General features: G+C 34.2%; 1 protein-coding gene across 1 annotated transcript in view; it reads left to right on the top strand.

The window, feature by feature from the left end:
• LOC135156326 (uncharacterized) overlaps window positions 1–17,380 on the top strand; it is a 60,775-nt gene that overhangs the window by 32,720 nt on the left and 10,675 nt on the right. The window contains exon 8 of the mRNA XM_064108369.1: window positions 16,617–16,781. Coding sequence (XP_063964439.1) covers window positions 16,617–16,781 — 165 coding nt within the window. The remainder of the gene's footprint in view (window positions 1–16,616; window positions 16,782–17,380) is intronic.

The following is a 17,380-nucleotide window of genomic DNA, read 5'->3' as shown; positions in this document are numbered from 1 at the left end:
GGGAAAATTAAAAAACGGGAAAAAGAAAAAAGGGGGAGAAAGAAAGAAAAGGAAAGGAAAAGAAAAAAGAGGAAAGGGGAAAAGGAAGGGGAAAAGGAAAGAATAGAAAACTAAGAAAAAAAAACATAAAAAGGGAAAACGGAAAGAACTTGGGAAAAGGAAGGAAAGAAGAACATGTAAGAAAAAATAAATTTCCCCGATATATAAATACATTAGCATGATTAAAAAAAGGGCAAAGAAAAGCGGGAAATGAAGATAGAATGGAATGAGGCAAAATTTAAATTGGAAAATAAAGAGAATGGACAAGATATTACTACCGGGCTGCTGAGGATTGAAGATAACGAGCGGGAAGAAAAATGGATGGTATATAACATAATTTCGTATGAAAGTCTATCATAAATTTGCTAAATCTCCAAAGCTACCGGGGGCTCTGTCCAAGAGTCAAGACCCCGTGCAGTAAGGGCTCTTCATCTGTAACATTTAAAGGGCTCTATAACGGGCCCCTATATGGACCCTTTTTGCATTTTTTGCTTTTTTGCAGCTGTGGCGATCCCTTGAACTATTCCCTGTCTGCTCTCGCTCGTCTAACGTTCTCCTATACCTTTTTATTTTCTCGCTCACGTTCCCCCTCTTTTGGGGGAGGGAGGTGGTGTTTTTTTGTGTGTGTGTGCTTCGAGGGTGTAATCAATTGGTAAATATAATTGATCATTTTGTTAATTCATTCATTCATTCATTCAGCAATTCATTAATAGACCAGTGCTGTTGTGTTTTATGCAGCATGAAGCCGGTGGTGAGCATTTCATTTGTTTGTATGTTATTATGTGTGTGCAGAAATCAACACTTTTACCAACATGTCTGCTCTCTACAAAGTTACAAGCCGAATTGGGTTCCAACATCTAAACTGTTTCACCATAAATACTTGTATGTATTCCGTATTCCGTACTACAGTAACAGCAACTCATCATTTTAAATTGAACTCTTGATATGCGGTGATATAAAGCCTAACCCCGGTCCAGCTAACGTCACGAGGGACAATCATCAATATCATTATTCTTCTTCTGAATTATATGGCTTACAGAACACAAATAAACAATCACTACATCTACCACATACAACATGGAAAATCATCAAAGATCTTGGTATTCAACGGGAACCTCTTCATATTCAATTCAATCTTTATTTCGCAAAATAGGATAAAAATATCTCATATCGTGGCAAACGAGCAGGAAAGAGAAAAACCCTGATCGCAATCATGGCAATAGGGCGGGAACCGGTTCATCTTTCAACACCTGAAATTGCTTGTAATGATGATCAATGCACAATTCCAGTTATCGTTCGTTCGAGAATTAAATATCGGTCCAAAAATGGAGTTCATGTTAATTTATTTATCCAATCTTCGTCAAATTAAATTGCATAGAAGTGAAACCAGTGGATATTTTTTACCTAAATTTTTCTTGACTGATCCAAGATCGATCAACAACAAATTGGATGAGCTTGAAATCATTGAAAATGAAAATTTTGTTGATATAGTAGCATTGACAGAAACCTGGGAAAATGAAGTTTCACCTCTTGAGTTATTACATTTAGATGGTTTCGCAACTTTTTCTAGACCACGTAAAAATCGACAAGGAGGTGGGGTAGCTCTGCTTGCCAAGCATGAATTTCATCCTCGTCTTTTAACTGACATTAAAGTACCACAGAATATTGTAGCAATATGGGTTATGTTAAGACCCCCTCATTTACACAGGAAAATTTCAAGTATCATTTTATGTGTACTATATTTTCCTCCAAGAAGCCCTAATGAGGCTGATTATACAGATCAAGTTATCTCAACAATTGATTCTTTACTTGTGAAATACCCTGATGTAGGGATAACTGTGCTTGGTGATTTTAATGATCTGAATTTACAAGAAATACTAAATGATGACATGTTTAAACAAGTTGTAAATAAACCAACAAGAGGGCACAATATACTTGATAAGATTTTTACAAACTTTTCTGAATTTTATGAAAATGTTTTTATTCTCCCGCCAGTCAGCCGAAGCGACCATAACTGTGTTATTTGGTATCCTTCTAATATTTCTAAAAGAATTATTGATAAGAAAATTAGAATTGTACGTCCCTTAACGGACAGTGTTTTAAGGTTGTTTGGACAATGGACAATGGTTGACAGCACAAACATGGGAAGAAGTCTTTTTAAATACATCTGATTTATCAATAATGTATACCAGGTTGATCGATAGCATAAAAAATAAACTTGATTTATACTTACCTTCGCAAGAGTAAAAAATAGTCAGACTGATAAACCTTGGATAACACCTTTTATCAAATCACTTATACTTGACCGACAAAAGGCTTTTAAAAAACAAAATGACACTCTTTGGAGACATTTAAGAAATAAAATTGCTCAAGCTATCTCTGCTGCAAAAACTAATTATTACAACACTCGTATAAAAAAGGAAAAATTAATAATCCTTCAGCCTGGTATAGACATATTAAAATACTTACAAATTGTAATCAAGACAATATTCCAATCACGATTCCTGGTATTGACATTGAAGATGATCAATATGATAAACAAGCAGCTAATGCAATCAACGATTTTTTGTGTCAATTGCTTCTGATCTTTCTCCTCTAAATAGAGGATCATTACCAGCTTTTTAACCTTCTCAGTTTGAAAGTCCTGAGATCAGTTGTTGGCAAGTCTATTGTAAATTGCGTAAATTACAATTACACAAAGCATCTGTCAGAGACGATCTCTCCATTCGTATTATTTGCATGTGAATTGAGTGTACCGGTTACTAGGATACTCAATATATCTTTTAGACAAGGAATAGTACCTTCACAGTGGAAATTCGGTCAAGTAACTCCCATTCCAAAATCTCACCCTCCTTGCATCAATAATTTACGTCCTATATAGCTTTAACTTCACATTTTGATAAGCTCGCCGAATCTTATATGGCTCAATGGTTATTGAAAGACATTGAGAAACAAATTGATATGCACCAGTTCGGTAACAGACCAGGATTGTCTACATCACATTATCTTGTTGGTCTATTACATCATCTCTATGACAATGCAGAAAACAAAAAATCTGTGTCCACTGTTGTATGTACAGATTTTAGAAAGGCGTTTGATCGCCTGGATCACAATATTCTAATTCAAAAAATGATTAATATGCACATAAAACCATGGATCATAAATTGGATTGTAAGTTTTTTGGAATATCGCAAGCAATGTACATTATATCATGGAATCTTTTCTGATATCAAAGTTAATCATGCCGGTGTGCCCCAAGGGACACGACTTGGCCCAATCCTTTTTTTAATTATGGTAAATAATTTATGTGAAAATATTCCTATACACTATTTTAAATATGTTGATGATTTGTCTTTAGTACAGTGTCGTAAATCAACCGACACTTCGCAATTACAATCAGTACTTAATTCAGTGCAATCGTGGTCACAATCAAATAATATGTCACTCAATCCTTCAAAGTGTTTTACCTTCTATATTACTTTTATGAAAAACCCCATCACTTCTGAGGTTCTTGCCATTAATAACTCTGCCTTATGTAATGTAGAAAGTATCAAAATTCTTGGAGTTATCATAAAATCTAATTTGAAATGGAATTTACATGTCGATGACTTGGTTAAAAGGTGCAATAGAAAATTATGTATGTTAAGGAAACTGAAAAATTTCAACTTACCTTTGAAGGATTTAGTGACAATATGGGTTATATACGACCAATTTTAGAATATTGTGCTCTAGTTTTTCATAGCAGTCTTACAGCAAAACAAAATAATACTATTGAAAGAATAAAACGGAGAGTTTGTAAAATTATCTTAGGACATAATTATATCACATACACAAGTGTATGTCAGGTATGTAATATACCAACACTTGGGGAGAGAAGACTGACACTGTGTAAAAAAATTGCAAAATCACTTTCAACTCATCCTTTGTGTCAGACATGGCTACCTCAAAAAAAACATACAAACATATATCTTCGTCGTACAAACAACTATCAACAATTTCCAATATGAACAACAAGATTTAAAAACAGTCCATTGCCTTTTTTGGTTGACATACTCAACAAAAGATGAGTGTGTAGACTAGGAAAGGCAATGCAAAATGGTCATCCCCACCCCACCATAAAGTTATTTTTGTCATTTAAATAAGTGTCAGTCTCCTCTATGAGGCGCCGAATGTACCAATATTATATAGAACAATTATTTGTTATATAATCATTATTTATTAAATAATAACTATTATTTATATATAATTTACATTTTATTTGTAAATAACTACTATTATATAAAATATCATTTCTAATTATTTATATATAATTCCAAGTAATACTTCATTATTTGTAAATAATAATAGTTCGACATTCCATTATTTATAAATAATGATTATTTGTTTTTCATTATTTATAAATAATGATTATTTGTTTTTCATTATTTATAAATAATGATTATTTGTTTTTCATTATTTATAAATAATGATTATTTGTTTTTCATTATTTATAAATAATGATTATTTGTTTTTCATTATTTACAAATAATGATTATTTGTTTTTCATTATTTATAAATAATGATTATTTGTTTTTCATTATTTATAAATAATGATTATTTGTTTTTCATTATTTATAAATAATTTGTTGAGTTTTCCATTATTTATAAATAATGATTATTTGTTAAATAATGAAAACGTCTACTTCATTATTTATAAATAATCATTACTTATATACAAATAACCATTATTTATTAAATAATGCCATTATTTATTATATAATGCCATTATTTATTATATAATGCCATTATTTATTATATAATGCCATTATTTATTAAATAATGGAAAACTCGCTATAACATGCATGCTAATGTGGGACCGCCCATGATATGAATATTCATGATGCGATTTCCTTTTTCGTGATTTTTCTTCACAAATTTTTGTCCATTTCCTCTTCATAATGACATTTCTTGAAGCAATTTTCTAGGGATATGGTCTGATTGTAATATTCTTTATTTTCTATATAACTTCGTCTTCGTAGAAATATCAAAAAGTGTAATTTTATACGATTTTTCCTACAGTTCACAATCCCCATAGGCGCGCGTGTATCGTAGGGACAACCGGTGAATCGACGGAGTGCTCTTCATCGAAATACTACGTTGGTTGGTCCCCGGCAGTGGCGGGCGGAATTTAGCCTGAATCCTCGATGGAAGTCGATCAAGTGCATATGAGCTGAGAGAGTGAAATATCAGTGTACTTGTACAGGCCCTTCTACTTTTTATAAATATTTCTTGTTGCTTTTTTTGTTAAGTTAATTTTTCCTGGTGTAGAGATAAGTTTCAGTTCTAATAATGCACTTCAAATACATTTTGGAGTGTCTGTTTGAGGCGTTTGGGGCGATTTCACCCTGGCCCCAAAATGCTCGCAACGACAATACGGGGGCATGATGACCCCTAAATTTTTTAAAACTTATTTTTCTATTGAAAATTATCACAAAATTCACCAAAAGTGTGCACGAAAGCCTTCGTATTTCACTTTTAAAACTCCAAAAAGTGCCCAAATGACAAGCTTGGTCGCTTCGCTGTGTCGCTTTCAACTTGAGAACGTTTACGCGTCTGCTTCCCCCCCCCCCCCCCCCCCTCCTCCGAAAGAAATTCTGTATACGGCCATGCTCTAAAGAGCCTGGCACATTGATTTATGTATACTTTCATTTTCATTATTTTTATCTCATTATCAACATGGCCTTACGCAGAATTTTTTCCAGGGGGGCCGGGGCCGGAGCATGACGCGCGTAAACTTTCTCAAAAAAATCTTGAAAGCGAAACAGCGACGCGACCAAGCTCAAATGATAAGCTTGGTCGCTTCGCTTTTTCAAGATTTTTATGAGAAAGTTTACGCGCGTCCTAGCTGCTCCCCCCCCCCCCCCGGTAAAAATTCTGTGTAAGGCCATGATGATAATGTGATAAAAATAATGAAAATGAAAAGTACATATAAATCAATGTGCCATATATGCTCTTTTGAGCATGGCCGTTCACAGAATTTCTTTCGGGGGGTGGGCCGGGCAGACGCGCGTAAACGTTCTCAAGTTGAAAGCGAGACAGCGAAGCGACCAAGCTTGTCATTTGGGCTTGGTCCCGTGGCTGTCTCGCTTTCAAGATTTTTTTGAGAAAGTTTACGCGCGTCATGCTCCGGCCCCGGCCCCCCTGGAAAAAATTCTGCGTAAGGCCATGTTGATAATGAGATAAAAATAATGAAAATGAAAGTATACATAAATCAATGTGCCAGGCTCTTTAGAGCATGGCCGTATACAGAATTTCTTTCGGAGGAGGGGGGGGGGGGAAGCAGACGCGTAAACGTTCTCAAGTTGAAAGCGACACAGCGAAGCGACCAAGCTTGTCATTTGGGCACTTTTTGGAGTTTTAAAAGTGAAATACGAAGGCTTTCGTGCACACTTTTGGTGAATTTTGTGATAATTTTCAATAGAAAAATAAGTTTTAAAAAATTTAGGGGTCATCATGCCCCCGTATTGTCGTTGCGAGCATTTTGGGGCCAGGGTGAAATCGCCCCAAACGCCTCAAACAGACACTCCAAAATGTATTTGAAGTGCATTATTAGAACTGAAACTTATCTCTACACCAGGAAAAATTAACTTAACAAAAAAAGCAACAAGAAATATTTATAAAAAGTAGAAGGGCCTGTACAAGTACACTGATATTTCACTCTCTCAGCTCATATGCACTTGATCGACTTCCATCGAGGATTCAGGCTAAATTCCGCCCGCCACTGCCGGGGACCAACCAACGTAGTATTTCGATGAAGAGCACTCCGTCGATTCACCGGTTGTCCCTACGATACACGCGCGCCTATGGGGATTGTGAACTGTAGGAAAAATCGTATAAAATTACACTTTTTGATATTTCTACGAAGACGAAGTTATATAGAAAATAAAGAATATTACAATCAGACCATATCCCTAGAAAATTGCTTCAAGAAATGTCATTATGAAGAGGAAATGGACAAAAATTTGTGAAGAAAAATCACGAAAAAGGAAATCGCATCATGAATATTCATATCATGGGCGGTCCCACATTTGCATGTTATAGCGAGTTTTCCATTATTTAATAAATAATGGCATTATATAATAAATAATGGCATTATATAATAAATAATGGCATTATATAATAAATAATGGCATTATTTAATAAATAATGGTTATTTGTATATAAGTAATGATTATTTATAAATAATGAAGTAGACGTTTTCATTATTTAACAAATAATCATTATTTATAAATAATGGAAAACTCAACAAATTATTTATAAATAATGAAAAACAAATAATCATTATTTATAAATAATGAAAAACAAATAATCATTATTTATAAATAATGAAAAACAAATAATCATTATTTGTAAATAATGAAAAACAAATAATCATTATTTATAAATAATGAAAAACAAATAATCATTATTTATAAATAATGAAAAACAAATAATCATTATTTATAAATAATGAAAAACAAATAATCATTATTTATAAATAATGGAATGTCGAACTATTATTATTTACAAATAATGAAGTATTACTTGGAATTATATATAAATAATTAGAAATGATATTTTATATAATAGTAGTTATTTACAAATAAAATGTAAATTATATATAAATAATAGTTATTATTTAATAAATAATGATTATATAACAAATAATTGTTCTATATAATATTGGTACATTCGGCGCCTCATACTCCTCTCCTTCAAGTATGCAATTATCATGTTACATTCATTCATTCAGTACCTTTTATGCTTTATTTAAATTGCATTAACTTTTAAATGTATAGCCTTTTTAAATGCATTTTACTGTGGTTTTTACTATGTATTTAATAATGTGCCAACACAAACTTGTAAACATGATTTTTTCCAGCTCTTGCTGTTTTCTCATGTATGATTGTTAACATGTTTGATTATCAATAAAGACCATTTTTTAATTGAATTAATAGATTCCTTTTTAATATAGATTTTTAGATAACATTTCAGCTTCTGCGGGAGTACTATTAGATTTGGGATAGTTTGCAAAAATGCCTTTCATAATGAACTACTAAATCGGATACCCCATCCCCATTTTCACTTCATCGTCTAACGAAATCATGCCATAGTCTCTAAAGAAATCTATACAACCGAGGTGAAACAAAAAAAAAGTTACATCAAAATTTTAGACTGACGAACCCAAATACAGTGGCGCCGCATCCGAAGTGAGCTGTTGCAAATTTCAAGATTTTTTAAAATAAAAATATCCTAACCATATTTTGCAGAGAAACGCACACACTCATCCCACACACTGATAGACACTGAGCACATTCAAATAAATTGGATATTCTTCCAAGTTTTTTTCCTCTGTAATTTTCTCACAGCTCTTTTTACTTTCAATTTCTCCTATCGTTCCTCTTGAATCCCCTCTCTCTCTCTCCTTCTCCGTTCTCTTTATATAATTATGTTAACATCTTATTCCTAAATAATTTCGCCTCTTTTTTCTTCGTGATTTTTTGTCTACGTCTTTTCTCTATGCTCTAGGCGAACTCGGCGCTTCTATTTATTTATTTTCCTTCCCTTTTACGGTCTTTTTTTAATAATTTACCTCATCTACCATTTTTTTTTCATGTGGATTTCAGAGACATACCTTTAAATAAAACGTTGTCTGGTTTTAGAAAAGTATTCACCCATTTATTTAGAGTGTCGGTATAAAAAAATGATTGAATAAACTAAAGTGATGAATGAAACAAAGGAGACAAAATGAAACAAGGCAAAACAAAAACGCCGAATAATGTTAAGGACATAAATGATAGTAATAATAATGATGATAAAAACAGAAATGATAATGTAATTGCTAAATCTAACATAGGCGGATCCATGGCCCCCTCCCCCTTATTGGCGGAGAAAGAAAAAAAGCAAAGACAGAATAAAAAAGGGTAAATAAAGAGAACAACAAAAGAAGAGGAGGAAGACGAATGAATAAAATAAGATAAGGGGAAGACTTGGAAAATAAAAAGAATCTTTTGGGTCACTATATTAAATTCTCACTCGCGCTCGCATTAGGTGATTTTCATATCTTGTATAATATGGAGTTTTAATATCAAGTTTGGAAGTCAATGTACAAAACATATTTCACCTCGGAAATCGAACTTTCATTATTTTGTGTGATTTACAAATTGTTTTTAAGAAGTGCTCTGTAAAAATGTCATTTTTTGGTCTGAATTGCTGAATACTAAAATTTTTCGATCGTGCTACGCGCTCGCAAATATTGATTTATTAGGTACCTATTATTTTCGTGTATTCCATAAAGTTTTCAAAGTATCACTTTTCAGTTCTGATTGTCAAAACGTATCAGCTAGCGCTGCACGCTCGCATCATGATTGGTGAGTTATGTATGTCTCAATATTGATTATACAACAAGCTACTTAAAATCCTTTTTTCAGGACAGTTTATAAAAAATTCGCGATTTCCACTCACATTAATGATTAAAATATATTAACTTGAGTTTATAAAAAATTCGCGATTTCCACTCACATTAATGATTAAAATATATTAACTTGATGCATCCAATTTATAATGACAAAAGTGTTTGAGATGTCCAGTTTTTAGGCAAAAATATCATCAGATTTCGCGCCCTCATTTATAGGCATTAATGAATAAGATATTAATATAATAATTAAAGTGTCCCTTTTGTTTCGTCTCGCACTTAGCAAGAGGAATAGCAAGATAGTCATTTTCATATACATGTCTAAGGATGCACCGGTCCTATATTAAAACTTAAAGTAATAATAATTAAAAATATCAGCTCTTTATCCACCTCACAATTTTCCTACAAAGTGCTTGAAATAATACTGTTGAAATTGACTCTTTTTCAGATCGGAATATCAAATGTCAAATAGTTTAATCTCACGCGCTTCGCGCTCGCTTTGATTTTCATGAAAGATTTATTTAGAATGCTTAGATTCTAGGGCTATACAGTGCGTCACAGAAAAAACGAAACCGAGATTTATCGATGATTTATCATAACTTAATCACAAATACAATAGATAAATGACCTACCATTGTAAAGCTTAGAATCTCTTCTTCATCTGAAATTACTTAGATTATTCCTCATTCACGCATGAGTGAGCAAAGACAATTTGAAGAGGGGATACCAAAAAGTCATTTGGCGGGGCCTATCTGAATTTAAAAAAGAAAATCACATGCCTAAAAAGTTCAATATCTGCTATTTCATTTGATACCTCAATTAAAGAAAATTGTCAAGAAATAAGAAAGTTCTGGTTATTTGAAACAAGGCCTGATTTTCAATAATTTCATGAAATGAAGAGGTTTTACAGGCTAGTGTCCAGACTCACTCGACACTCCGTTTTGTTGACGATCAGCCATGCATTAAGTCTTTTGTTACCGTGCGATTGCTACTGTGGGAAACAGGTGAAAACACGTTTATTTAATGAAATTATGGAAACACAAGCATTGTTTCGAGGGATCATAACTTTTGTATTTCTTGACCATTTTCTGTGATTAAGGTATCAAATCAAAAAGCCAATATTGAACTTTTTAGTCATGTGACTCTCTGTTTAAAATTCAGATACCCCCGCCAAATGAGTTTTTGACATCCTTTCTTCGAATTGTTTTTGCTCACTCATAAATGAATAAGGAATAATCTAAGTAGTATTAGATGAAAGAAGAGATTCTACGCTTTACGTTGGTATATCTTTTGTCTATTTTTTTTTATTAAGTTATGATAAATCAACGCTAAATCTCGGTTTCGTTTTTTGTGGGACGCACTGTATAACTAGTAAAGTATGGAATACGCGCGCGCACGTTTTTTAGATAGTCAACTTGCTCTCTATTGAAATCATTATCCAGTTTGAGATCACAATATAAAAAGTTTTCTGCTCGCACTTTGTGCTCGCATTATCAATGTAAGGAATTCAAGATCCCCACTTACCCATCCTTTTCATGATTTACAAAACTTGAATAGAGTGTCTCGTTCGGGGGGCTAAATCTCGAAATTTTCCGCTCACGCTTCGCGCTCGCATCAGTTTCGTTATTGTTTAGTTATATACCTACTCTGTTTAAGTTACAAAAAGTGCTTAGAATTTCTTTTCCTTACGTAAAAATGTCAAACAAAAATCAGCTCGCGCTTCGCGCTCGAATTATTTGATTTTTAAATTATATGTAACATGTAATATGTAACGTCTTCATGGCCAACTGTAAGCAGTCTTCAACAGTACCTTTTCCATCAGTTCATTTCTGCTCGCGCTTCACGTTCGTAGTAATTATCCATTTGCATAAACATCTTTTTCAACAAACATTGCCCAGAATTTTCATAATTTTAGGAAAAATCCTTTGTTTCTAGCGTTGTTGTTGAATGCCTGTGGTCTATATTATGGTTGTTCCACTTTATATGTTTGTCATTTTGCCTCCGACGAAGATTCTGCTAGGATCGAAAGCTTAGGCCCCTTTTGACTCTCTAATTTACTCCATTGGCTCTTTTTTTAGATAAGCAGTTTTCAGCAGCTTCTTTTTGCCATCAATCTTAGGAAAAATACAAAAGATTTCAAGAGAAATTAGCTCGCGCTTCGCGCTCGCATTTTATAAATAAGGATTATCGTATTACATATCTATTCATAAGACTAAAGCTAAAGAAGTGACTAAAAAGTATTAGGTCTACCCCTGGAAAGAAACGAAAAATCCCGGCAAATCATCTTCGTGCGGCCGATCGGGAAAAATATGGCTGAAAAAAATTCCCCCCCCTATTGGCGAAGGCTGGATCCGCCCCTGACTACTACTAAAACTACTTCAGCAGCTACTACTACGACTTCTAATTCTACTACTGCTGCAGCAGTTATCATGATAACAAAAATAGTAACAACAACAATAGAAAAATGGGTTTTAGGACAACTCCCCGAGAAGACTACTCCTCCGGAGGGCGACTCCCCCATGACAACTCCCCAATGAAAACTCCCCCGAGTGACAATTCTCCCGAGGACAGGCTTCCCGGAGGAAAACTGATTTAAACCGGCACTTCTATTTGAGTGAGAAATTAATTTACGTTCTTTTCTTTAGAATTTTCACCTTCTTGTTCTTCTTATTATTCTGTTTCAATGAAAAAAAAAATGCTAAGATAATATTGCTCATAATGAAGGTTCAATTGTTCCAGGTGTAAGTATTTCCATGATACTTCCAGTTTTCTCGTTGAACATTAAATGCACAAGATCAAGAAGCAGAATTACCATAAAAATAAACGTTAAATGAGTAGAGTCAACGATTAGGTAGTGTCAGTGAATAAGGCATCGTAAGTTTATACTGTAAGTAGCAGAAACACCCCCACCCTGCACCCCCACCCCTAGAGAGACGTTTCGTGCGCGCAGTATGTGTTTCGCACGATTCGCGTGCTCACCACCGTCCCCTAAAATGAACTCCTAGCAACGCCACTGATTCTAAACTTAGTTACCGGGATTTGTTTTATGAAAGTCGATGATATCATAACTTCCTAAATCTCCAAAGCTACCGGGGGTTCTGTCCAAGACCCCGTGAACTGTGTGCTCTCTAACGGTCCCTGTATGGGCCCTTCCTGCATTAAACATTGCGTTGAAACACTGGCGTACCGGGGGGGGGGTGGTGGTTCCACAGCCAAGGAAATAAAAAATAAAGGAGGCAACTAAATTAGATGAATGAAAAATATATATATGACATGATATTTGCTATGATGTAAAATCAATCATATAATTAGAATTTCATTTCAAAATGCCATTTTCCTCTCTGGCTCGCTTCGCTCGCTGGCGACTTTTTACAAATTTTCCAACATTTACTTTGGTGTGCCCCTTCAAAATATTTGGATGATTATGGTACACAACTGCATTGAATTTATATGTTGTGTGAAACCTATATAAATATACACGCAATTTGATTAAAACTAATGGCCATCTGTAAGGCTTAAAATGGCTTTAATATCAATAGGTTCGGGGGCTCCGCCCCGGACCCCACCCACATAGCACTGTTGAATGGATGAATTTGGACCATGGCCCCAAAAAAAGTTTTACAACCAAAAAAAAGTAGGAAAGAAAAGAAAAGGAAAAGTGTATTATATTTTTTCTGGATATCTCTCCAAAAATCTCTCTTCATGTTAGATTCTCATGAAAAGGTGATTTTTGTCTCACCTGCACAGCAGAGTGGGACTACAGGCGCCGCTTTTCCGACGGCGGCGGGGTCAACACCAAATCTTAACCGAAGGTTAAGTTTGTGAAGTGACATCATAACCTAGAAAATATATGGACCTAGTTCATGAAACTTGGCTATAAGGTTAATCAAGTGTTACTAAACATTCTACCGGAGTTTTAGGTCACTTGACTAAGGTCAAATGTTATTAGGGTCAATAAACTTAGACCATGTTGGGGGAATCAACATCAAAACCTTAACCTAAGGTTAAGTTTTTGAAATGTCACCATAACCAAATCTTAACCGAAGCTTAAGTTTGTGAAATGACAGCATAACCTAGAAAGTATATAGACCTAGTTCATGAAACTTGACCATAAGGTTAATCAAGTATTACTAAAAATTCTACGTGAGTTTCAGGTCACATGACTAAGGTCAAAGGTCATTAGGGTCAATGAATTTAGACCATGTTGGGGGAATCAACATCAAAACCTTAACCTAAGGTTAAGTTTTTGAAATGCCACCATAACTTAGAAAATATATAGACCTAGTTCATGAAACTTGGACATAAGTTTAATCGAGTATTACTAAATATCCTGCTTGAGTTTCACGTCACATGACCAAGGTCAAAGGTCACTTAGAGTCAATGAACTTTGGCCAAATTGGGGGTATCTGTTGATTTACCATCATAACTTTGACAGTTTATAGATCTGGTTCATGAAACTTGGACATAATAGGAATCGAGTATCACTGAATATCCTGTGTAAGATTCAGGTCACATTAAGTCCAAAGGTCATTTAGGGTCAATGAACTTTCGCCACAATGGGGCATCTGTTGAATTACCATTATAACTATGAAAGTTTATGAATCTGATTCATGAAACTTAGACATTAGAGTCATCAAGTATCACTGAACATCTCATGTGAGTTTCAGGTCACATGACTTAAGTCATAGGTCATTTTAAGGTCATTGAACTTTTGCCATTTTAGAGGTAATTATTAGATTGCTGTCATAACTTTCAAATTGTATAGATATAGTGTATAAAATGTGGATATAGGGGTATCACTGACAAGTTGTAGGTGAAATGTCAATGGACGTAGTATTGTATCATTATATGGATGGTGTTTTTGTGAATAATTATTTTATAGTACTTATAGTACTAGTCACCACTGCTGGAATATTTGAATCGCGTGATGCAGGTGAGACAGCCAGAGGCATTCCGTTTGTTTTTATCTCGCTCGCTTCGCTCGCTTGGGACTTATATTCAGCTACTTCTTGCCACACGCACCATACTGGGCCCCCTCGAGCATATACAGAGTGTATAAAAAACGGGCCAGATTTGAAAAGTCTATAATTTTTTTTTCAAATTTTGATGTCTACATTTTGGTGTGAATAGTTGCTCTGAAGTCTTATCTTTCAAATGCCATTAAAAAATTAGTTTCGTTCATGCTTGAGCAAACACGGAATGTTTTTGTCTGGGGTTGAATAGGAGGCTTGCGCCAAAGTGGCATAAAATGATAAATATGATGATCAGACTTCTTGCTAATCAGCAAACTTCCTCTTTACCTTTTCATTAACTTTGCCATATTTTTCAAATTATGCGATCAAAATTCATTTTCAAATCTACTTATTTACTTGAATTGTTCTGTTGTTGTTTCTTTTTAATATGTTCTCTTTTGATATTCCTTCTTTAAGCAATTTTTTTTCAACCGAAGTATGGGAGAGCTTGTATTTGTTTTTCAAATCCTTTCATTGTGTGCATACGAATGGGTGGGCGCTCGGGGATACCCCCCCCCCCCTGAATAAAAAAAAATCATGACCAAGAAAAAAGTAGAAAGGAAATAAAAAGTAAAGATAGAGAGTAAAATATGATATTATTTTCTGAATATTATGTCAAAATCTATCACAAATTTGATATTGTTATAAAAAAGGGGGAAATTTGCGTGCTCGCTTCGCTCGCTCACAACTTTTTGATACATTTTCCCGATCTGCCATATATCTAGCTCCTTCAAAATTGACTCAATACACCGTTGCCATTGAAAGACAAGAGTCTCCTCCTGTCAAGCGTATAATCAAACTTAGTCAAGGTATCAATCACCCCTTGAAAAATGGAATCAAGTCTCTTAAAGGTACCATAACATAATTTGTTTCGCATAATAAAAGGATTTGAATAATTACAAGTTTTCCCAATTAATAACGCAAATCTTATTGCTTGGGTTGACAAAACGGTCTTCTTTTCTTACTAATGAGGGAAAATTCAAAAGTAAAGAGGTTTAATTGAAAAAAAAATAATTTAAGTAAATAAATAAATTTGTAAATAAAGTTTGACAGTATAATTTGAAAATTATGGCACAGATAATAAAAAGGTTGAGAGGGAGGGGAGGGAGTCCGGTAATCAGCAAGAAGTCTGATCATCATATTACTCATATTCTGCCATTCTGGCGAAAGCCTCTTTTTCAACCCCCGACAGAAACGTCCCGTGTTTGCTCAAGCATTAACAAAATTTATTTTTTTTAATTGCATTTCAAAGATAAGATTTCAGGGTATCTATTAACATCAAAATATAGATATCATAATTTGAAACAATTTTTTTGTAGACTTTTCAAAACTGTCTCTTTTTTATACGCATTTTTTATTTTTGTAATAAAAATGTCAAAATTTTTGCTCGCTACCCGGTATATTTTTTGCCCGATACACCATATCGCTCCCTAAATTATGCCTGTTCCATGATGACCGGAAAATGTTTGGCTCTTGACCCCCCCCCCCCCCCCTGGCCAACGACTTCTGTTACGCCCCTGGTACTTGTACACATATTCGAGTGGATGTACAACTACTCGAGTGGATGTACAACCACTCCAGTGAATGTACAACCACTTCAGTTGGGGGTCTCCATAACGATTCTAGCTCTCTGATTGGATAAAACTAATCAATCACGCACTCTCCCGAGTGACTGATGGTAAAACATGTACAAATAATTTTCTCACTCGGCATGCTTTTTGTGTTTTAATTCGAGAAAATAGAATCAATTTTCACTCAATATTTCATTTTTGCCTTTTCCGTTTAGAAATCAGAAAAACGAAATATCTAACACTACTATGATCACATGATGGTCCCCATAATTCTTTTTTTGAGATCCATGTTTTTATTTGTCGATTTCGCATTTTTTTGTACTGACGTTACTCAATATACATGTTATAGTCAACGCAGAGACGAAAATTAGTTAATGAATCAAGACAGTGTTGGGTTATCATGAGGTGCGTTTAACTTTAGTTGTTTAACAGTTTTTCAGACCATGATGGTATTCTTTCATATGCCAATGAGACATCAAATGTTGAATAGAGAAACCATTTATTTTCATCTCATTATTATTCTCAGACACCTTCCTTTTCATGCCCTTTCAACAAAATCAGATTGAGGTACTAAGACATGCGGTTGCGGAATTGAATGATGTCGCATCCTCTCATTACGGCCAGAGCCTATTCTCTTTGCCAAATCTTCGATCATTGGAAATAGAGCGAGTGAAGCTAAGTTCAGGGTTCTTCTCTACCATGTCCAAGAAAGCACCAATGTCAGAGGTAGGACTTTTATTAGAATGAAGGCCTTGAAGCAATGTGAAGTATACTCGAGTATAATTAAACATTACAATAAGCGTTTTAGTCACTGAATGCATTTTGAATGACATTCTGCTTTTATACGATTCGAATTTAGACCTAGCACCACTCTCGGTATTATTTTGTTGGGGGTATTTAAAATAGCTTGTCTTAGCTTTTGTTTTGCATAGTTAGTGATTGGATATTATAAAGTAACTGACAAAGGTTATATCCTATTCTGAGCACATTCCATGATTGAGAATGCGTTTAATCTAAAAAGACCAAAATAATAATAATAATAATAATAGAGAGTATTTCTAAAGCGCCAAATCCACATTGATTATGTGCTCAAGGCGCTGCGAAAAGGAAATAAGAGAAAAATTATACGGTACAGGAAGGGACAAAGATAAAAAGAATGACAGTCATGACAATGAAAGGAAACTACTGGAAGGCAATTTTAAACAAATGGGTTTTTAGAGTAATTTTGAAATTATCGATATTTGAAATACTACGAATGGAATATGGCAACTGATTCCATAAGGATGATACGCTGATATTTTTGGATCTAGCATCAGGGGACCGTT

The sequence above is a fragment of the Lytechinus pictus genome, chromosome 2 (genome assembly GCF_037042905.1).
Source record: "Lytechinus pictus isolate F3 Inbred chromosome 2, Lp3.0, whole genome shotgun sequence".
NCBI classification, from domain to species: Eukaryota; Metazoa; Echinodermata; class Echinoidea; order Temnopleuroida; family Toxopneustidae; genus Lytechinus; species Lytechinus pictus.
The sequence above is the reverse complement of the archived record's forward strand: the minus strand, read 5'-3'. Positions and strand labels throughout refer to the sequence as shown.